Source organism: Eriocheir sinensis, chromosome 35 (assembly GCF_024679095.1).
Source record: "Eriocheir sinensis breed Jianghai 21 chromosome 35, ASM2467909v1, whole genome shotgun sequence".
In the NCBI taxonomy this organism is placed as follows: Eukaryota; Metazoa; Arthropoda; class Malacostraca; order Decapoda; family Varunidae; genus Eriocheir; species Eriocheir sinensis.
Window position 1 is genome coordinate 6,901,839 of NC_066543.1, and position 22,859 is coordinate 6,924,697.

General features: G+C 40.3%; 1 protein-coding gene across 1 annotated transcript in view; it reads left to right on the forward strand.

Moving 5' to 3' along the window:
* The first annotated feature begins 572 nt into the window (after window positions 1-572).
* LOC127007549 (E3 ubiquitin-protein ligase MYCBP2-like) overlaps window positions 573-22,859 on the forward strand; it is an 87,723-nt gene continuing 65,436 nt past the window's right edge. Inside the window, exons 1-18 of the mRNA XM_050878719.1 lie at window positions 573-737; window positions 3,270-3,499; window positions 4,357-4,429; window positions 7,527-7,757; window positions 8,724-8,877; window positions 9,378-9,577; window positions 9,698-9,833; window positions 10,060-10,217; window positions 11,534-11,704; window positions 12,358-12,450; window positions 12,872-12,982; window positions 13,162-13,552; window positions 14,105-14,272; window positions 15,842-16,000; window positions 16,664-16,877; window positions 17,463-17,632; window positions 18,254-18,373; window positions 22,084-22,305. Of these exons, the coding sequence (XP_050734676.1) occupies window positions 3,315-3,499; window positions 4,357-4,429; window positions 7,527-7,757; window positions 8,724-8,877; window positions 9,378-9,577; window positions 9,698-9,833; window positions 10,060-10,217; window positions 11,534-11,704; window positions 12,358-12,450; window positions 12,872-12,982; window positions 13,162-13,552; window positions 14,105-14,272; window positions 15,842-16,000; window positions 16,664-16,877; window positions 17,463-17,632; window positions 18,254-18,373; window positions 22,084-22,305 (2,956 nt within the window). The 5' untranslated portion in view covers window positions 573-737; window positions 3,270-3,314. The remainder of the gene's footprint in view (window positions 738-3,269; window positions 3,500-4,356; window positions 4,430-7,526; window positions 7,758-8,723; window positions 8,878-9,377; window positions 9,578-9,697; window positions 9,834-10,059; window positions 10,218-11,533; window positions 11,705-12,357; window positions 12,451-12,871; window positions 12,983-13,161; window positions 13,553-14,104; window positions 14,273-15,841; window positions 16,001-16,663; window positions 16,878-17,462; window positions 17,633-18,253; window positions 18,374-22,083; window positions 22,306-22,859) is intronic.

Consider the following 22,859-nt stretch of genomic DNA (forward strand, 5'->3'; position numbering starts at 1 on the left):
TTTACACACTTGCTCTCCCCTTTTATTCGTCTGGCCATTTAATGCTAGTGTGGCATCGCTTTTGTGTACTTCGTCCGATTCTCTTCACTTCCCCCGCGCCATCGACTGACAGTTCGCGTGTTCGTTCTTTATTTCTGACAGTTGAGTTGTTTTTTCTTCAGTTTATGTTTTATTTTTTCCTTAGTTTGTATCTTACGGATTATTCACGTAACATTAAAATTAAGAGAAGGGTGTTTTGATATGACAATCCTATTATACCTGCTGATAGGTTTTACATCCTACCTAGGCTTAGCGGTAATAAGTAGACAGTTTATGGCCTATTTTAGGATAATGACTTTGATTTGATCTCTTTAGATAGTAAAAGTATAATCAATCTGTCATGTAAAAAGCAGACCATATGAGTTATGAGCCCCCATGGCACTAATACTCCAGTCAGAAGGGTCAAAGGTAAATATACAAGACACGCAGCAAATATACACAAAACCCATTCAAGAGTAACATAATTTTAGAGTGAGTGTAAACTGTTTTGATCCATAAATTAGCCTCTGTTTAATGAAAACTATCCAGTGGAGGAGGTTGAGGGAATCGAACACCGCCATGTCTTCTGCTAGATGAAAACAGAGCGAGAGGGACGAGTCGCCGCACTGCCATCCTTCACTTTTCTCGCCTGGGACCACCTCGACAGGCGAATGGACGCACAGAGGCCAGCCCCGGGGATGAGGAGAGGAGAGAACCAGGTGGGTTGGGGCGGAGAGGCGTCTTGCTGCGACACTGTCGAGGGAAGTTATCTGTCGGCGGGGGAGGAGGGTGGGAGGGGAAGGACTCGTCGACGAGAAGTGAGCAGTTTTTTTCCGTGACTTACCGTGTGATGCTGGCCACTGCTCGTGCTTTAGCGAGAATTCCCTCCCCCCCCCCCAGGTCATGACCACTTCCACGTAGCGGGGCTGCAGCATCGCGGCCAGGCACAGGCTGGTGGTGGTAAGAGATGTGCAGGATTCCCCCGCGGGTGTCAGTGTGCGGGGGTGAATCAGCTGGCCTTTTCTTGCCCCTCACCTCTCCCCCCCATGCATCACATACAGCCCTGTCTCGTGGTCGTCTGCAGGACAAGGAAGGCCACCTTACACTAAAACAGATCTAGTTAACAGTTGAGTGAGGCCTCAGTGAGAGGTGAAGCTTGTGTGTGGCCACTGGGGGGTGGCTGCTGAGGCACTGCACAGGAGATCAGTGCCAAACATTTTGGACAAATTGTGTGTGTACAGCCAGTGTTGTGTGTCGGTTCATGTTGTGAAGGCATAAAGCAAGTGTTACCTGGTATATATATATATATATATATATATATATATATATATATATATATATATATATATATATATATATATATATATATATGTATGTGTGTGTGTGTGTGTGTAGTGTGTGTGTGTGTGTGTGTGTGTGTGTGTGTGTAGTGTGTGTGTGTGTGTGTGTGTGTTCATAGTTAGGTATTTGTGTTTTTACAGGATTGAGTCAAGCTAGTTGTATCCCATCTTTTAAAACAGTATGCATATACAGTAGAATATTGCAGTAACATCCAATTGGTGCTGTTATTAACAAAATTTTTACCTGTGTGACAAACTGCAAGTATAAAGATTTATTGTTCCTACAACCTCATGACTTTCCCTATTTTTTCACATTTTAAGCCCTCTTATCTCTAATTTTAGCTTAATTTAAGAGTCAAAATTAAATCAACATGAATAATACATTACTCACCATAAAAGAGTTAATGAGATGTTAATCATGATGATTGTTCCGAGGCTTGCAGGTGAGCGAGTGGGCCTTGGCTCAGCTTTGCTATGACCTCTATTATCAAGATGGCAGGAAACATTTTAACATAGTACAATATTTAATTTTCCAATATTTCATCTGACTTTTTATCTGACAATCACCAATGAATTGCCATTGATGGATATTTTAGTTGGTTTACTCAAGTCAAGTTTGGTGTGCCTCAGGGCAGTGTTCTCAGTTCAGTTCTATTTATTTTCTATACTAGTGATATGTGGCATTGCATTTCCTTTTATCTATATGACCTATGCTGATGCTACTTTATTCTGTTCTATTCCTGATCCTAAAAGTAGGTCTTGTGGCCACTCAGTTGAATGCGGATCTTGATTTAATTTCTTGTTATTAGTATTGGGCATGAAATTAAATCCTGCCAAGACTAACATTATCATATTTAGTCACTCAAGGACTGCCAGTTTACCACATCCTGGTAGTTTTAAAGTTACTTGGGGTAGCATTAGATTCCAAGTTGACTTTTGAGAATCACATTATGAAAATTGCTTCTTTAATTTCCCAGAAGGCTGGTCTGTTAAGGAAATTCAAGGCTATTTTTTATAATGATAATTTTGTTTAGACATTTTTTCCCTTCATCTAACCCTTTTTTTGAATACTGTGATCCAGTTTTGATGTCAGCAGATTCATCACATTTCATCCTTTTAGATTGCTCTTTTAAAGTTTCTACTATCCAACCTCAACATGAAACTATGCCATCATTGAATGGTTGGTGTGGCCTTTTTTTAAAGATTATATATATAATAATAATGAGTACTCTTCACAACATATTACTGGCTCAATTCCAGCCTATCTGCAGTACACACCATAATTTACAATTCAGTAAGCATGATTTTCAACCACTTCTTGGAGCCTCTAACCAGTTTTCTCGTTCATTTAGCCCCATTTTGAATGAAATGTGGTATGTGCTTCTGGATGAGATTGTTTTTCTTGTTGACATTGATTAGTTTGAAACAAGTCACCACCCACCTGTTTACTCATTAGGCATTGTTTTTGTCTCCCTCCTTTTATTCATTCTTCTCCTTACTTTACTGTCACTCTGTTAATTTTCATATTCATGTGTCCTCGTGAAGAGGATTTGTTTGAGTCTATATATATTTTTTTCTTTTGATGCCTTTTTATGGATCTCAATAATGATAATAATAATAATAATAATAATAATAATAATAATAAAAAGTAGTCATTACTCAAGATGCACTCAGAAATGTTATGATTTAGGAACCTAAAGCACTGTTCTGAAGAACTGATTCACATTTTATATTTATTTCAAGAAATAAATTTTGCCGTAACTTGAAGAGTGATAGTCATTTGTTTCTTCTTTAATTATAGCAATCTTTCACCACACTAACCTATTGTGCCTGTAGATACATGAGAGGAATCTGAATTATGAACAGTATTTGTGCCTCAGAGTACCATTATATACTCATCTCTGTCCTCAGGTGTGAGGTGCAGGTAGAGGGTGGGGACCTTTCCCCCACAAGACCATGACTGCTGAGGATAAATCTGATGGCTCTGGCTCCTCTGAGGGCTCAGCATCCAGTCAAGGTACCATTGAGAAGATCTGTGCCAAGGAGAACAATGTGCGGGCCAGGGTAGGCCTCTACATGAAAGATGGAGAGAGGCTGCGTGCTGATTTCCATGCCCTTTACAGAGCCTTGCCAGACCTCAGGTGAGTCTTGTCCCTCCACTGTTTGTGTAGCTACTTACCTTCCTAAGGGCTGCTGTAGGACTGTTTATTCTGGTGATGGTGATGGTTAGCAGAATTACTTTTGTACAGCTCCACCCTGTTTCTTTATGATCATACAATTCTGGGTTTACTTCTTTAGCCATCTGTTTCTAATTACTTCTTTGTGTGCCTCTCAAACTTTTGCTTTAGGGTCGATGGTGTTTGCTTCTCAGACTGTTGTATTAGGGCTTTTTGTCTGCCTGCCTGCCACATTGTTGGTCTAGGATTATTATCTTATCTCAGATCTTTGTGTTTAGATTAATTGTTTGCTTTCAGCCGAGTCATTTATCAATCTCATATTTTTGCTTTTAGATTGGCTGTTTTCATACCACTTAGACTGAGTCACCATCATCATCTGTTTAAAGTCAGGTTTACCCATAATTTCTTGTGAGATTAGATGGTTGATGATACGGTTCCAACTTTTTCTGTTATCGGCTTAGCCTCTCCAATCCTTTGAGTCATTGATCATCATTACTCTTACCAAGAGATAGATAACAGAACTCTGTGAAATATCTGTTGAGTCAGATACAGAACACAATCAATAAGATGAATAGGAATCTTGACCATAACACGCTACAGTTATAAGCTTTCAAGATTAAGCAGAAAGTTCTTTACTAGTTGTGTTTATTCTGCATGGAATTTTTCAGCAAGTACTATATGAATCCAAACTAGCTTTCAGTCAAAGGTCCATCTCTCATCTCTTCCAGATATTTTGTCTTGTCTTTTCATATTTTCTCACAATTTAGCTTGTGTATATTTTTTTGTGTGTGAGATTAAAATGTAATCTTTCGCAAAAACAGAAAGAAGAAAGATCGCAGAAAGCTGAGACGGAAGACAAAATCTAACAAGCATCACAAGGATAAAAAGAAAAAGGTACGTACATCACAAACCCCTCTGACACTCACACCACCACCACCACTCTTGCTCAGCTCACCATTCAAGCATACAGAAGCACTCACATCCTTTTAAGAAGAGCTGGTCATTTCCAGTAATTGCCTTTCCACACCATATATATATCCTCAGGTATTTCCATAAACCTTTCCTTTCAACCCTGTCAGAAACCATCTCTGGATCCATGAAAGTAGCAAACAGCTTCCCATCCTTCACCTTCTCAAAGTACTACTTAATAAAAAATTTGATCCACAGATCCCCTCCATTTCCTCAAATATCTTTATTCATCGCCTACTTTTATGTGTTATTTTTATCATCCTTTCTTTTAAAACCTTTCCATATACCTTTCCTGGCACACTAAGTAAACTTATTCCTGTATAACTGTTACTGTGATCCTAACTTCCTTTTCCTTTGTTTGGCCTTTCTTCAGTCTTCCATCACCTCACCCTGCTGCCATACTAGATTACATATCCACAACATCCACTCCACAACTACATATCCATACTTCAGCATTTCTGTTGTTATACCATCAATGCCAGGGCCTTCCTTACCTTCAAGTTCTTTATTGCCTCCTCTATTTCACCCATCTCCACTCCCTCCTGTGGATGTAGGGGAGGTGAAGGATGAATTGGAGCAGAAAATAAAGAATTTAGCAACATCAGATATTACTACCTATAGTTGTAAGCATGGAATACATGGAAGGTAAGTAGTAGTATACTTTGAATTCCTTATACATGAAACATGACATAAGAAAGAACTTGTTTTTGCTCACCTCTAAACATAACTCAGGCAACAAAGGATGTGATGAAGACAGATAACTTACAGGCATTGTTGTAAAGGATCTATGTGTTGGTTGGTTGGTTGGTATAGTTACCAAAAAGGAAATAATATATTTCTTTAATCACATCATATATAAAAGACTACCTGTTTTTTATGTATCATGGATTTGTTTTTGTAAATGATGTGGGCAATTTTAAGGGAGGCTGCAGTTTATTAAATAAATAATGTAAAAATTACAATGAACCCTGCTAAATTATAATTAGTGACAAGTCTTTCCAAGGAATTCAAGTCTATTTCATGGACTGAAAGCTTTTCTTTGCAATTGTATAGCATGTGTTTTTGTATCCAGTGAATCTTATCAGTTAAAGTTTATTTTTGTAAGAGTTTGTGACTCCTCCCTGTCACTGTTTGTCCTGAGTGTGTCTGGGAAGCCAACAGACAGTCCTGAAAGGTTTGTGACTCGGTGAAGAGGCTTCATGCAGAATGGCATCAGTAAACAAGAATGAAAACCTTGATGACTGTATTCGTAATGTGAACAATGAGACCTTCAGGCATCTGGTTCAGGGTGGTAACCTAAACACACTGCAAGAGGCACAGCAGCCGAAACAGACTGTATCTATATCAGAGAAGAACCGTAAATACTCTGTGGATAGCTGGATGCTGAAACGTGGCTTGATCAAGGGTTCTGCAGCTAGAAGGGCCTCATGTAGCCCCAGCATGATCCTCCCAAGGATCCCAAGTACTTCAAACAATCTTCCTACTACTTCCCAGGGAAAGAGGAGGCACTCACATGCTGGAATACCCTCTGTTCCTAGTGTGATAAGCTGTGGCATGGGAAGCAAATTGTCATCCAAATACAGGAGGAGGTCCATGGTTAGCCTGGCAGCTGATGGTCTCACAGCACCATGCACAACACTGGGACCCATGGACCTGAGGAGCATGTTTGCCTCTCAAGCAGCACTCCAGGAATTAGATGAAGGAAGAGATTCTTGTCATGGGACACCTGTGTTGTCACCACCTGAAACTGAGATTTTTCCAGAGGCTGGTAAGAAGTTAGGTCATGGATTGGAGGCAAAGAGAAGTATACAGAGCGTGCCAGACCAGTCAGTAAATTGTGAGAACTCAGACTTTGATAGTGCATGGAGGGGGCTACCCAAATCTGCCTCCTTCATGTCTTTAGAACAAGTTGAGATGGAAGCACAAAAGAAGAAAACTAGGTCTGCCTCTTTCTGTCTACCATCAGTAAGTAGACAGAGAAAAACTGCAGTGAGTTATTCCAGTGAGAATTATCCCATCGTTGAGTGCCCGACAGTGTCAGCGGAGGACTATCGCGTAGCCAGCCAGGAAGACTCACAGTTTCTAGGACAAGATTTTGGAGAAAAAATAAACAGCAGTGACAGCAGCAGCACTACATCGTCATTAATTGATGATGAATTTACTGAAGATCCAGTGAACCTTTTCTTAATGGATACATCCTTCCATCTGATCCTCCTGCACCCTGCACCACAACAAAGCTGCATTAGTGCATTGATGGTATGGATCCTAATATCACTGATTTTTTTTATAAGTTACAGTGAGATTGCAACCCATTACAAAATTTATGCCAGGGGAGAATTTTTATAAGTCATACTGAAGTCAGAAGGAGGTGGAAGAGGGTGGCTTCTAAATTATCTGGAGCAGAATATTTCAGCAAATTGAATTATGCATCACCCATTGAAGTGGCAGCAATGGTGCCATGAGGATGAAAGAGGTGGGAAAGATGGAGAAACATTTTGGTTTGGTGCCAGGAATAATACAAAGAATTAAAATTGGTAAGATTGCACATTTCCTATTAATGGATGAATTTTTACTGAGCTGATGTGTAGATGTTACTTGATTCTGGGCAAATCAGAGTATTCTTTCTCAAAAGGTGGAAATCTTGAATATTATTTTAAGCCGTCTCTGTTTTTGTTAGCTTAAGAACAAACTAAACTGAACTTGAGCTTTTGGGCTTAACCAGAGAGAATATGACTGCATCTCCATCCAAGTGACATTCATCTCAGTAATATGCTAGACACACATGGAAGGATCCTAACATGTATACAGTAGCTATTCCATGGGAAATCATTGCATATAGTTTATCCTCAGGTCTTTTTGATACTCATTACTGAAGAAGCATATATGAATTTATTGAGTATATTATTATGGTGACTGTTTGGGTTATAGTTAGGTTAGTTTGCCTTATTGTAGCAGTAGTAGTTGTGGAATATATGCATTAATAGAAAAGTAATGTAATATCTCTTATTTGTGCCTTCACCAGGGAGACATGGCAGCCGGGAACAATGCCTGCAACACCCTCATGCCAGTACTGGAGTTGCCTGGCAATCCCTCATCCTTTGCCGTGTATGCTCACGTCCGTGGCCTCGTGCTGGAAAATGCTGCACGCCAGGCCCAGGGTGTGTACCTTGCCACCACACAGCCACTGCCTTCAGACTCGGACACTGAAGATGAGCAGGAGCGAGGCAGAGAGGCAGCTGTCCCAATTCCCAAGGTGTGTATTGGAGGGAGTAAAAATGAATAATAATGATTAATGGTTTGTTGAAAGTTTGTAGCTGTGCTGAAAATATAATGATCATAATTTACAAAAGAACGTCACAATGAAACAAGAAACTATCCACATATCTTTCCAGCATAAACACCTCTGTCTCTTTTTTAACTTTGTGACTAGGCTGTAGGCACTGTTTCTGTAGCTAGTATCAGTTCTTCTCTTTCCCTGTTTGTTCTCATTGGCATTTTGTTTTCTTTTAGCCCTGTGATTATCACACACCTTTTCTTCTCTGCTGCATCTCACACAGGGGATTCTCTTGTGTTTAGAACTTCAATCACTTACCGTACTTCACTTTTCTTGGACTCCCCTCCTTTTCTGTTCCAGAATCTCCCTTGTTTACAGTTTCTGCTACCTGGATTTTTTCTTTCCATCCAAGGTGCTCAACCTCGATTTTATTGTTCATGTTGTTTAGATTTAATAGAACTCTCTTCTAATTGTCTTTTCATCTTATCCCGTTCCTCTTCCAGCTATCTGTTTTCTTACTTGATCTGTTTTAACTAATTTATGGCTGTTTCATTACTCAATTTCAGCCTTGCCACTTGATTCTCTTGTTCACCACTTTGTGATGTTATAAACTTAATTGAATTCTTAGCTCCCAAACAAAGCATAACACAACTGCAAATCTACTGATCTCAATTTAACTCCTTACTAGGGCAGTGAAGGCATAAACCACTCCTTTATTTGTTTATTAATTTACCTTTGTCAATATATATTTGCTGATGATACTTGTGAAAGACAAATTATAAGTCTGTTACTCATTTTAGACCCTGTCTCCCAAGTTGGGTGTCATTGAACACACTCAAAGGACAAAGAGATAAGATTGAATGGCAGAACAATGGGCATCAAATAAGTGTTCATCTTATTTTATGTTTTATGATTCTTAACACTGTGTTTGGTGCTCTCCCTTAGATGGTTGGTCTGGGCCTGGTAAGCGTGTATGAGCTCATCCGTGGCTCTGTGTCAGCCTACCCAGCCCTCTGCATCCGGGCTCTTGAGGCTCTGCTGGACATTCTTCAAGGGCAGCAGCCAGATGCCCTGCGTAATGAGCCTCAGGAGGTCATAGGTGAGTGTAGTGGTGTTCACAGAATAAAATAATGAATCCTGATTGACACAATTATCTAATAAAAAAGAGAAGGATCCTCCGCTTCAACTTACCAGAACTACTGCTGATTGATGATAGACAAACTTATTAGAGATTAGAGCTCTGGAGCCTTGGAGATTATTGCTCATATTTATCTCAGTACAAACATAAATCAGCCATATATGAAGCAATAATTATTAGGTTAGCTTTGCATTTTCCTGATTTTTTTTTTTTTTTTTTTTTTTTTTTTTTTTTTTTGTGTGTGTGTGTGTGTGTGTGTGTGTGTGTCATTAGTATACATTCAGGACACTGAAGCTCTTCGTAACTGGTAATATTCTCTCTTTCAAATTCTAATACACAGTAAAAGTCTGTTAATCAAAATTCCACTTATCTGAAGTGATAAATTTTAAAAATTATGAATTATTTTTATAACAAAATAAAGATTCTATAATTTTTATTTTATTTTTTGTCCTTTTTCATAGATACCCTGTTTAACTTACTGCTGAGACTGGCAACAGCAAGCAACGGTGATGTGCTGACCTGCCCCTCATCACCTCTTGTGGGTGTGGCCTGTGCCTGCCTCCTCTCCCTGGTGGTGGCACGAGGAGAGACTGGCAAGTTCCTACGAGCAACTGCAGACATCCTTATGACCTCACGCCAGCTGGCTAGTCAGAGTATCCAGGTGGGTTGTGGGTCTGAGAGAGAGAAAGTGGGATGTGCCATAAACTACAGTACGTTAGAGCCATTTCCAAGCAGGAGACACATAAGAAAAGCCACTGAGTATGTTTTTATTGTCTTGCAGGTGCCGGTGATCCTCACGTACCTCCAACGCAGCGTCCACGCGGTGCTGCTGGGCAAGACATCACGGCCAGACTGGTTGTCCTGTGGCGTGCCCAAGTCTTCACTCATAGACAGGTTTACTTTCAAAATTATGACAGGTGAGGCCAATGCTACTGCATGTGTGTATATTATGTTGTATATTATGCTGTGTTGTGTTATGAGTGTATTTACCTAGTTGTAATTTTACAGGGCCTGGGCTTACGCTCATGTGGTCCTGTCTCCGTATCTGTACTTGTCAAGTTTTTCCTTAAAGTTGTGCATCTATACTAATCTATATCTATATCTATATCCATATCTATACTAATAACACTTTTCTTGCTCTAGATGGAGAGGAGTCTAAGGAGGACAGCACGATGACTTGTGATGGACACTACCTCTTTGTGCACAATGCCCATGGACTCTTCAAAATTGGTTCAGGCTTTGGCGGCACCATCAAGGGTCATGTTTACATCCACCGGCCGGACTTCTATCCCAAGCAGAGAGAGAGAGAGAGAGAGAGAGAGAGAGAGATGTAATATGTAAAAATAAAGAAAGAAAAGAAAAGAGAGAGAGAGAGAGAGAGAACTGTCCAGGCTGGGATTCGAACCCAGGCCCACAGATTCATAGCTAGGCATACTAACCACTGCACAAGAGGTGTATACTATACACAGCATTGTAAAAAAAGATTTATACAGATTATCTATACCCCAACAATACTCAACAGTATACTAAACTAATGCACTGTATTATATTCCATGAGTTCCAGAGAGAGAGAGAGGAGGAGGAAAGGGAAAGGGAGGAATGCTGAAACAAGAGGGAATAAAGGTGTGGGTAGGGGAGCTTTGGAGGGAGAGAAGGGAAGGGGGGGAAGGGAGAGAGAGAGAGAGAGAGAGATTGTTGGCCTGTCTTTAGTGTTATCAAATAACACAATCATGCTCAGAAGAACTTTCTTTGTAACATGTAACCGTATTTTTACAGCAGTTTGGAACTCATGGAATATAATACAGTGCATTAGTTTAGTATACTGTTGAGTATTGTTGGGGTATAGCTATACTGTATAAATCTTTTTTTACAATGCTGTGTATAGTATACACCTCTTGTGCAGTGGTTAATATGCCTAGCTATGAATCTGTGGGCCTGGGTTCGAATCCCAGCCTGGACAGTTGACGTGCAGCACACCCAGCTGTTCATCCTCCCTTTTGGGCTTGCCTATGAATGGGTACCTGGGGAAACTTAGAAGGTAAACTGTGGTTACCTGGATGTCACATTGACCCTGTGTCCCAGGGTAATGGGTTCTTACCCACCATAGGCTCAAGGACCAATGAAATAGAGATGACCACTGAGGCCATGTGCAGTTATAGCATATACCTTTACTTGTGCACCATATTCGTTACTGATGAGAAATGTTGCACGTACAAACATTTCAAGTTACCAACAAATCTCAAGAAACAATAATGGTTATGAGTAGGGAAGCGATTGTACTTTAAGACATCTCTGCACTACCAGAAAGAGTGTTAATTTTGTTCGAGCTTCACTCCTTGCCAAATCCTGATTACACACATCAGCCTTAGAGTGTGGAGGTAGTTAAACTGCAGAGCAGTTGGGAAGAAAGAAAAAAAAAGTAAATATTAGAGAAAAATTGGTCCTGATCTGCAAGGTTGGAATACTTATATTTTTCCAATTGAATATTCACATCACATATTGCAAGTCATATTTTACAAATATTTTTGACACCAGTTACATGTGAATTGTGAGAGAGCTATTTACAAGCAAAATATATTCATGAATACCTCATGGCTCCTTTAATTTAATGCTTTAATCACAGGGAGACGTCTTCTACCGGCCGGAGGGAAGCAGTGGAGAACTGGTGGTAATTGACCGAGAGGTGCTGAAGGTGGCCGAGGTGTACCAGTGCTCGGCCCCTGGCTGGTCCCGTGGCCTGCCCTTCAGTGACGGCATCAACATAGGACACATCTCCCCTGACAGAGAGGTAAAACCAACATGTCCTCTGGTATCAAGCAGATTCTGCAATTGTTTTTGATTGGGTTTGTGATTTATTTATTTATTTATTAATTCATTTATACTTATATTTTCAAGTCAGTGAATTAGATATATGAAATTACTGAAATAGTCTTAGGTGAGCTAAATTTCCCCAGAACAATATTTAGTGTAGTTACCAAGATATTTTCATAAATATGGAAGAGTGTATCTACCTTGTAGTAATTGAGAAACAAAACTTACAGGCTTTTCCCGATATCTTTCATGAGATCATTTTCTTTTAATTGATCTTTATCACTACCTTTACTAATGCTTGATGAGTGGTTGTTTGATGATAATGACTGAGATGGGTTACTGAACTTCCTTGTTATTTACTGTATTTCCTTCAGTATAACTTATTGTCTTAAGGATCACTCTGTACATCTAAAATTGAAGATTTGATTTTAGACAACTGTGTAATCTAAATCCAAAAATGTATGAATTAGTATTCAGATGATATCTCTGTGGCCTACCCATATCTTTTCATTTTAATATTAAGATACTAATTCTTTGGAAACAATTTCTGCCCTAATGAAGTTGATTTAATGTGTTCTCACAGCAGTTTAAGGTGTCACTGTGGTAAAATCTTGTCTCCCCCACCCTCAGGATGGTTTTGTGGTGAGAACATACAACCCGTTGGTGAAGCCGATGCCTCTTGTCAATGAACTGAACCTGAGTCTGGCCATAAGATGCATTCAGGTGAATTATTATCATTACCACTCACTTAGGGAGGTTTTATAAATGTGGATTGAAATAGATAAGTAGTGGTAATCAAGAGGCACCACTAATCATTAATAAAAGGAGAATATTAATAAATTATTGACTATGATGTCTGAATCATTAGCTTAATTTTTTAATTCATTTTTGTGTTTTAGAGTGAAACAAATGAATCAAATGAATTCAGCATCAAATCATTAGTAGACTTATTAAGAAGTTACAAAGGAAGCATCCTCTTGCTCATAGCTCTTGAATACTCTTCTTTGCTTAGGGTGATGAATTTACAGTTGTTCATATTTTCCTTTCAAGAGTCACACTGAAGGAGTTTCTTGTGTTTAATATTGTAGTTAGTTATCATATGTTGAAAGTTATAAGACATTTTCCTTTTTTTGGTTACCCACAGACACTGGGTGGTCTAGAGCCACCAACCTCACTTTCAACTGGGCTTGATGAGGATATTCTTACAGTAGCAGCTGGGAAGGACTTTACCCTTGTCAGAACAGTTGGTGGAAAGGTAAGTCCATGACTGTAATGTCTTCATATTGTATTATTTTTTTAAGCATGTTTGTATTTATGCTTAATACAGGAAGTCTCAAGCTCATTAATCCTCTTCCTTGATATTTCTCACCAAATCATAATTCACTGTTGTGTACACACAAACACACTCCCTCAAACACCTCTGCATTTCATCAGATTTACTACAGTGGGAAGGCATCATCAGTTGGCATGAAGCAGGGCAGTGCCAGTGCGGCAGCTGCAGCTGCAGCAGCAGCAATGGCAGGCAGCAGCAGTGGAATAGCAGGAGGAGGTGGTAACAGCGGTGCAGGTGCCAGTGGGAATGGTGCTGGAATTAGCTCAGGGGCTGGGCCCAGTGGAAGCAAACCCAGTGGGGCACCTGTGACTGGTCCCAGTGGCAGCAATAGTAGTGGCTCTGGGGGAAGGTGGCCTGAGCTCACCATCACCAAGTCTCCACGTATCATCCATCTGTCTGTGGGACATGAGGGACAACATGGTGTGCTAGTGTCTGATGAGGGGGCTGCTTTTTTTGTGGGTACTGCACGACGTGGGGAAGATGGAGATGCCAGTAAGTGTGTGTGTATGTGTGTTTGTTTTAATGTTCCTGCATACGAGATATGAGTTAATCTCTTATTGACCTGTCTCATAACTACTTTTATCTCAGAGTTAAAGTCATATTTGTTCATTGCCTGCACCACCTTCACTAGTAACTTGTTCCCAGCATCAAGATTTCTATATATATGAAAAACTATTTTTTTTTTAATGCTGCTGCACCTAATCTTCCTAAACTTGTACTCATGACCTCTTGTTCTTTCATTGTTTCTGATTAGATGATCTTCCCTGTCCAGATTTTCTAACCCCTTAGGTGATCTAAAAGCTATCAAGACTTCTGGCCACCAATTTGGTTCATTTCCTCCAACGTCTCTTCATTAGATAGTTACGCTGTGTCCATGCATGTGCTTATTATGCACATGTATATTTCTATCCATTGGAGTAGAGACCATCACCTTATTTTTCCATCCACATGAATCTCTCCATCAGCATCATTTTCTTCTTCGAAAGGTATCAGCACCTCTTATTCCTAAAAATAATCTTATCTGCTTCTCCACTTTCCGTGGAGGTAAAGGACGAAGGCAGCCTAAGCCAGTAAAACCTAAGAAGATGATCAAGATGGATGGCCAGTTTGTTGTGAGCAGTGGCTGCAACAACGGCACCTCAGCCCTTGTCACACGTGATGGCGAGCTCTACATATTTGGAAAAGACACCTCACACTGTGATGCCAGCACTGGTAGGAACAGTTGTAGTAATGGTATTAATGATACTAGTAGTAGAAGGAGTAATGGTATTAATGTTTATAAAGTAATGGCTGCTATAGTAGTATTAGTACATAGTCATATTATTATTATTAGTAGTAGTAGTAGTAGTAGTAGAAGAGTAGAAATGGTAGCTGTAGTTTTAGTAGTAGTAGTAATAGAAGTAGTGGTAGTAGTAGTATAGGTTGTAGTAGTAGTAGTAGTAGTTGTAGTAATAGAAGTAGTAGTATAGGTAGTAGTAGTAGTAGTAGTAGTAATAGAAGTAATAATATTAGTATTAGTACAGTAAACCCTCCATAAATCAGACTAATTTGAGGGAAGACCTTATCTGGAATAACCAACAATCTGAAATATCCAAAGTTTAACTCGGTACCAGCGACGGGCCAAATTTGTGGCTTTACCGTGTACCAGCAACAGGCCAAATTTTTGCCATGATATAAACCCTCCCAAAATAGATGATGCATCACAAATGCGTTGATATATATTATGAAATGGTTTGTGTGAGTGATGATTTTTTCTCATTATTCTCGCTTAGAGGGGCCTTTAAGAAACATGATCTCCACAGCTACCGGGTTAAAAACTCATGCATACCCAAGCAAGACTTTTAGAGTTTACCAGAGATCCTAATCATTTTTTGCATATATGATTAAGACATCATTGGAAAGTTCGAGTAGAGCAGTCCTATAAGTATAATTTTATATGGCCCTAGAGTACAGTTTTGTGCAATGAGCCAGTGCTGATTATTAAAGTTGGAAGCTCTTCTGCCGTAGCCATCCCCTGGTGGGAGCTCCTAAGAGCAGGCGTCGATGAAATGATGCTTGTTAACCAACCACCACACAGAAAAGTATAAGGAGCATTATGCAAATCAGGAAAGCTAGTTTCAGGTGAATAAGTTAAGAGTTGCATTTGGTGCACATAAATCTGAACTATCATTGAATTTAGATATTAATTTGACTATTCCCTGTGTGTATATATGATCAAATCATAAAATCAACCAATGAGCAGCCACATTCCTCTTGCCCTATGCCGTTGAGGGTTCAGGAGGGACAGCATGTGAGAGGCAGGCAGCCTTTGTTTTGAAAAGAATATCGTCTGGAGTTGCACCAAAATCCTAGCTATAAACCAGATCTTCATCTACTTTGCATCATCCATCCAGACACTTTCCAGACAAATGCTATATATCCCGGTTTTCAGAGCTCCAAAAGAGTATGATTTATCTAGTATTTGGAATGTAGAGGTTTAATTATATAGGGTTTACTGTAGTGGTAGTAGTAGTAGTAATAACAGTAGTAGTAGTAGTAGTAACAAGATGTAGTAAATGAAGTGACATCATTGCCTGCAACAAAAGTATCAGCATTAATATTAGTCACAGCTTCAGGTAAGACAGCTCTATGTATAGCATACAAAATCTCAGTGAAATAAATCCTCATTAAGTTAAAATGTGAGACCATAATGTTATTGCAATCTCTTACTCTAACCCTCCGCCCCAATTTGACTTCTCTCTAACCTAGAATCACATAACCAGCCCTGTGTTATCTTTCCAGGTTTGGTAACAGAGCTCAGGGATGTTCATGTGAGTACTGTGGCACTAGGCAAGGCACATGCTTTAGCCCTCACCAACAAGGGTCATGTGCACAGCTTTGGCATCAACAACAAGGGACAATGTGGCCGGGACTTTACCCCACAGACCAAGGAAGGAACTGGTGAGTACTGCTTTGTATGCCACCCAACCTTGTCCTTACTATGTACCTTCTCTTTGCTGAACTGCTAATTCCCCTTCCCCCCAAAAAGTATTTAATATGAAAAGGTAGAGAAAATGTATTGATTTGACATGAAGTGCTATGGCCAGTGATAGCATCATAATGTAGTTAGCTATAAACATTCATTCATCATTAGCATTCAGATCATCCATCTGCAGTAAGCTTCCACAGAACAGGGTCTGTTTGAACAGAAAATAGGAAGGGATATTAAAGGTAAAAATAAAATAAAATATGAGTTTAGCTTAAATACTGCAGGGGGCTCTATAGTGCAGTGGTTAGTGTGCTTGCCTCACAGCTGAGAGGTCCCCTGGGTTGAGTTTGGGCAGATGGTCAGTCTCCTTTAATCTTTGGCATTGTCCTCCCAGCAGTGAATGGGTACCAGGTGTCAGTCAGGGGTTGTTTCCCGCCTCCTGGGTGTGAGGCTTCAGCTGTACCCAGAGTTCCATCACTTGTGAGCAAGGTCACTCAGGAAGTGTGCTTGCTGAATAGGAATAACACATTGTTGGAAAGGAGAACATCCAGAAATGTTAAAAGAGACACCTGGGAGAGCCAGATGGAAGTAGGCGAAGCAAATCACAGAGCACGAGGTTGTCTCACCACCTTCAGGCATGTCTATGTCAGTCGGGCCTGCAGGGGAAGAGGAACTGGAGGATGAGGAGGGTGCGGAGAGTGGTGATGAGGGCGGAGAGGGTGGCATGTGTCCTCCTGGCCGCCATCGCTGGGTCCGAGAACACTGTCTCATCTGCACCGTCTGCCATGAGTGTACTGGCTATGGAGCTGCCTGCGTCTCCAGTGGCCGACCAAACAGGAACTCGGGACAGTGAGTTACATTTGTGTGGTGCGTTTATGATTTATTTATATTAATCTTTTATTTATTTACTGATTTGTTACTAGTTTTGTAAATTACATACATACTTGTTTGACAAATGTTCAAATGACTGTCTTTGGATTGTATATGATGCTCATACAAAATTCTCAGTAGAACCAGAGTAAAAAGCAACCCCACATAACACATGGACTGTTTCACCACAAAATGGAATTGCAGTGATATAGACTACACCCTTCAAGAAATAGCTATGATTGGTCTTGCTTTTGGTGGGGGTTGTTTTTAATGATGCCTTGTGAATTGGGTAGTATCATTCTCACCACAATTTGCATTTCTGCCTTTTACTGTATTTTCTCTTTCCTACAACTTGAATTTCATTAAGGGTGGAGTATCAAGGCACTCAAGGAACTAAGTTTGATTATTCTTCTGTGGCATCTGTAGTCTTTTGTGGGAGCATGGTGTTTTGTTTTTATCCTTCTTTGTTTTGCATTGGTCCATCTTTCTTAATGTAAAAAAGATCCAACAAAATATTTAGTGGTAGGAATATTGACTGCCTTCCCTGACTTCTCCTCCTCTTGGATTGTTCAGGCCATGTGGGTGTGGGTCGGGAGACTCTGGATGTGCAGAGTGTGGTTGCTGCCGAGCCTGTGCAGATGAGGTGGAGGGAGACAGCGACCAGGACCCTTTCTCCCTTATGCAGGAGCAACACTCAGGGCTCTTCTGCTTCCATGAGGGGGCTAACCTAGGAGGTAAGAAGGGAAAGCAAGAGAGAAGCAAGGGAGGATATGAGGTAAATAAGAGAAAAGTAGATGTGAGGAAGTAGGGTGGAAAGTGAAGGAAGGAGGGTAGACAAGGGAGAGGTAAGAGAAGAACTCCAGGGGGGAGGTAATGAAGAGGAAAAGTAGATATGAGAAAGTTAAGGGAGGGAGAAGTGAGGAAACAGAATGATAAGGGTAATAATGCAATGGAAAGATAAGGATGGTAAAGAAAGGAGGAGCTAGGAGTGGAAATAGGTGAGGAGGGAGGGAGGAGGCAAGAGATTATGAGGAGAATAGTGGAACAAGAGATGAAAAGGGAGAAACAAATTAAGAAAGGAAGAGAATGAAGATAAAAACTCAAATTAGTTTTATATTTATCCTTCCCATTATCATGTTCTAGCATTTTTACATAGTTTGAACACAACAGACAGACATGTTCTTTCACAGGTCTTCAGTTCTCCCTCAGTTATAACTCTATTTCCAAGTTTTCTGGAATCTGAAAGAAAACATTCTTTTCTGGAATTTCACCCTTTGCTTTCTAGAATTTTTACACTGCATGTGCTGAATTCGACCCTACCCTCCAAAGTGTACCTAATTACGCCTTCCTTTCAGGGAACATCTTTGGGCGAGCATGTGGTCGCCTCCAGGACCAACTGCAGAGGAGGCTGGATGAACGAAGGCACCGGCCAAGACACAGGCACTCCAGATATGCTCCCATGCCCTTCAGGAAAGGTAAGTAGGTTCTGGTGCTCCCTAAATTCCTCACCAACAATGTCTTTTTATCCAGGTCTCTCTCCTAGGGTTGTACATAGAAACTAATTTGAGGGGGTTTCATCAGGAGCAGTATCATCGGCGGCTCACTTGGTTTGCTGCCGGGATTTCTATTCTGAAAGCTCAAATTTGATTCCCAACACTCAAAGGTTCATGTTCATAGTGTGGCACTGAGGTGTCAGGTTACGTGGCGCAGAAGTGGTCGCTGACATGGTGACCTTTTATTTCATCAGTGGCTTCTTTTTTGACGGCCCAGGTTCAAGTACCGGTGTGGTGTCATTTGTCATCCGGTATCCTAAGACATCCCATCCTTAATTTCGCATCGCGGAACCCAAGATTAACTATCACAGAGTAACTAAATGAAGCATCTAAGTGTAAAAAAGTACCAAGGAGGTCCTAAAAAACTACGCAAAGCAGAACAGGTCACAAGAAGAAGAAGAGTGATTGTTGATATCCTAGTTATATACATACATACATCATCATTTGTTTTCATAATAATATAAATAAACTTGGGTGGGACAGATCCCGACAAGCAGTCGACAAAAGACACGGTACCGTGTCAAAATTCATGTATGTACTCAGGATGAGATGTCTCACAATCTTGGGATGTCTCATGACACCACACCGGCACTCAGTGGTGTATATTTCAAAGTGTTATTTCATGTTTAAACTAAAAGTATGATTGCTTGATGGACTGGGGGATAGGGGGAGGATTGAGGGATTGACCAGTTATAAGGAAAGCCTTGTCGGATGGAGTAATTGATAGGGGGAGCATTAGTGGATCAACTGGTGGATAATGGAGATCTGGTGGAAGGGACTGTTGGATAATTTAGGTGTGGCAGAAGGATTGGTGGATGGGTTGATGTTGGTGGATTTACTGAGGGAAAGGGTAAGGGTTCATGGGAGAATTAGTAGGTAGGGACAAACTTGGTGAATGAACTGGTGGATAGGAGATGATTGCTGGATGGAATGGCAGATAGAAGAGAGATTGGTAGATTGACTAGGGGATAGGGGAAGGTTAGGAAATGAACGAGTAGATTGGTGAGGGGGCTGACTGGCAGGGGAGTGTTGATGGTTTGAATAGTAGTTAAGGGGAGGCTTGGTGAATGGATTGATGGATAAAAGGGAGGTTAGTGGATGGCCTGATTGGTAGGGGAAACTTTGTGAAGGGATGGGTTGATAGGGGAAGAGTTGGTAGGAGCCTGATAGATAGAGGGACTAGGTTGGTTCAGTGTTTTTAAGCTATTCAGGACCACTTATAATTATGCCAAAGAACAAATTATAGTATGAGGGATGAGTTCAACCCTTACATATTCCATGCTCTCTCCCCTATGTATGTCGCCATCCCAGAAATTACCAAGAATAGCCTCACACTTTTCTGTCTCACCACAACCTAGTTCTCACAAGTTATGCCTCACAACCCGACACTCCCCTCCTGCAATCTGACTGATTCTAAGTCTGCCGAGATGGTTTGAGTTGCCGCAGAATTAATCCCTCAAAACCACAAAGGAAAGGGCACATGAACTAGGGAGGAAACATAAAATCAAGGTAATCTGACTTCAGGTGGATGCTGGTAAAGCACAACTTGCAATGGATGGAATAGGTTGGCACTTTGGCACATCAGGAATGAAAAATGAAACCAAAAGAGATAAGAGAATGAACTACATTGAAAAAAGTTGATTGAATAGTGTTTAGTAGAGAACTAAAATATTGAACGAGCAGGGGAGATGAATGACAACCCATGACTACAAATTTTGATGGTGACATTTACCATCCCAAGATCCCAGGATATTATCAGCACTAATTTGAAACAATGTGTTTGTATGTTATTTTAGCAGTGCTGTTATTTGATGACTGGAGTGAATGATGTATTTTTGTAGTGGACTGCTGATTGTCTTCCTCTTTATAACCCTATTTAGATATATGGTTGGTCTTTATTAATTCCTTACCTTATGCTGATTTTATTTAAAAAAAGATATAAACTATCAATCACTGTTTCACTTATCTTCACAATTTTGTTCCATCTTCATTGGTTTATATAGGCTGTTGAACTTTGCAACTTTACTGTTTTAAGATGGGGAACTCTGAATCAGAGTTGGTAATGATCCATGAGATTGAGTATTCTCATCAGTTAACAGAAGTAAACAAAGATAGAATCAGAGAATGGCACAAAGAGTAAAATACTGGCATCAGTATGATGTATGTAGTGGAGTGGTGGTGCATAGCAGTGAGTTAGTGTGTTAGAGAGCAGTGTTAGAGGTGTGATTGTGTGTGTAGTAATGATTTATTCTTTGTGTCAGTTTCTTAATCTTTCTTTGTGTACTTCTGTAAGCTGATGATCAGTGGCAGACCAATGAAGAGATTCAGGTATTTGCTCAGGTGCTGTATTGAATCTTTAGCCATGTACACACTAGGGTTGACCATCAGTGCCACATGAGAGGATTAGAGCCAGGATTGTGACACTGAATCATGGTGTCTGTCCACACTATAGCCTGATGAGTCAGGAGGTGGGCTTGGGTGGAGTAGTTCAAACCACTTGGTTGCATAGGACACTGACGACATGGAGGGAAGTTTTTGAGACACCAGTTTTGGAAGGGGGTGAAGGTGTGCCTTATACATAAAAAATACTATATCCAGTTTTGAGAATACTTTTACTGGCCAGATATTCTGTTATCATTTGTAAAAGTTTTTAATCGGTACATATAGTCATATGATTTTTTTTTCTTTTAACAAGGATTTGGCATTCTCAACCTTTTGCTGCTGCTGTTCCTGCCTTCTTTACACAATTCTCTTCTTACATGTAAAAGCTGATGAGAGTGAGTTGTGGACTTGTGTATTTTCTTCGTCAGGCTTCAGAAAGGAAAGACATATTCTATGCTCTGCATGTTGTGCTAATGGTCTTGAAAGTATGCCTCAGAACCTGGAGATGCAGTACCAATGGGATGATATATAAAAGCCCCTTGATTTCAGAAGACTGCATGAAGTGCCTGTGTGTATGTGTCCAGAATACATCATAAATATATTTGCTTTTGTTGTTCCCATCCTTCCTTGTACTTATGATTTGACCAAAGTGTGAATTTAGGTTTACAACAGCCGTCCTCCATCAGAGTAAAACTGCTTCCCCCCTGTACCTCGTGTTAGCTGGTCCAGACATGATGTGGGCCAGGAAAGCCCACTCACCCTCCCTCACAGGACTTGACTTCAGATACTGTGTGGTCACTCAGGGGACATGTTGGGGCACAAAATGCTATTATATTTTTTCTCTAGATGTTTCAATAAAATACTTTCAGAACTTTAATGAGGAAACCTTTAATGAAAGAAATGTATCTAAATTCTGTCAGATAATTTTGCCTAGCTGCTAGTCAGCTTTGCTATCCTTTTCCTACTCTGAGATATATTTTAACTTACACCCACAATTTTCATGCTTGATTACCCAAGTGACTACTTTTTTAGGGATGATCTAGATAAGGGTGAATTTTCCTTGGTAGTTTGCCACGTGAATGAATACGAATTTGGTTTATTACATGAACATTTTTGGACTTGTTTGTGAAAAAGTATTTTCAGTAATGGAAAAGTCATCCACATTTTTTTGGTTTCTTATAAATCCACTTGGCTTGAAGTAGTTCATGCAGTCTGTGGCCAGAGTAGCCCACCTACTAGTGTGCTAATAGGGCCAGATGATGGCCACACCTCAGGCCGGAATGGTCACACAGGTAACCTGGGCCAATTTGAGGCTCGGCTGCTCCGCCTCCTGGCTCCGTCCTCTAACCCACCGAGTGATGAGGGGGCTGTGGCCGGCTCCAGTAGTCCTGTCCCCACTCCTGCCAGTCCCGACCCTGCAGCCCTAGCTGCTGCTGCTGCCCTTGATCCTCTTGCTACCAGTAACATCCTAGGTTTGTTTTGGCTGCTTTTATATTCAGTTCTACAGTCAGTGCTGCAGATGATGCAGATATATCCACTATGTATTGTTTTTAAACACTTTATTCGGTCTTTTTGATTTTTGCAAGTACTCTTTCCCCTTTTATGTAGCCTGACCTGCAATTCAAGTGGGGTAATTTGAAGCTACATATGTATTTTGTATTTTTATACTTGCTTGGCAAATCTGGTACAGTTTTAGTTTGCTTTACACTCAGGCTTCATATTTGCTGAGATGAAACTTTTAATGATTTTCTCAAATGCTGTAGTCTAAGTAAACATGATCTTTTATAATGTATTACTCAATTTTACAAGTTCCTTTGTTTTGCCGTGGAAGAAAAAGTGTATAGAATGTGTTTAGTATGTTATCAGGAAAACATTTGCACAGCTTATGATTTTTCAGACTACTCCTCTTTACCTCATATTTTTCACTATATTTATGAAACTGAATAACCCCTAAAAGTGTAACTTTGCACACCATAAAGTCACCTACTTTAATTTGCACCACCCAGTCATCCATTGTAACTAAAGC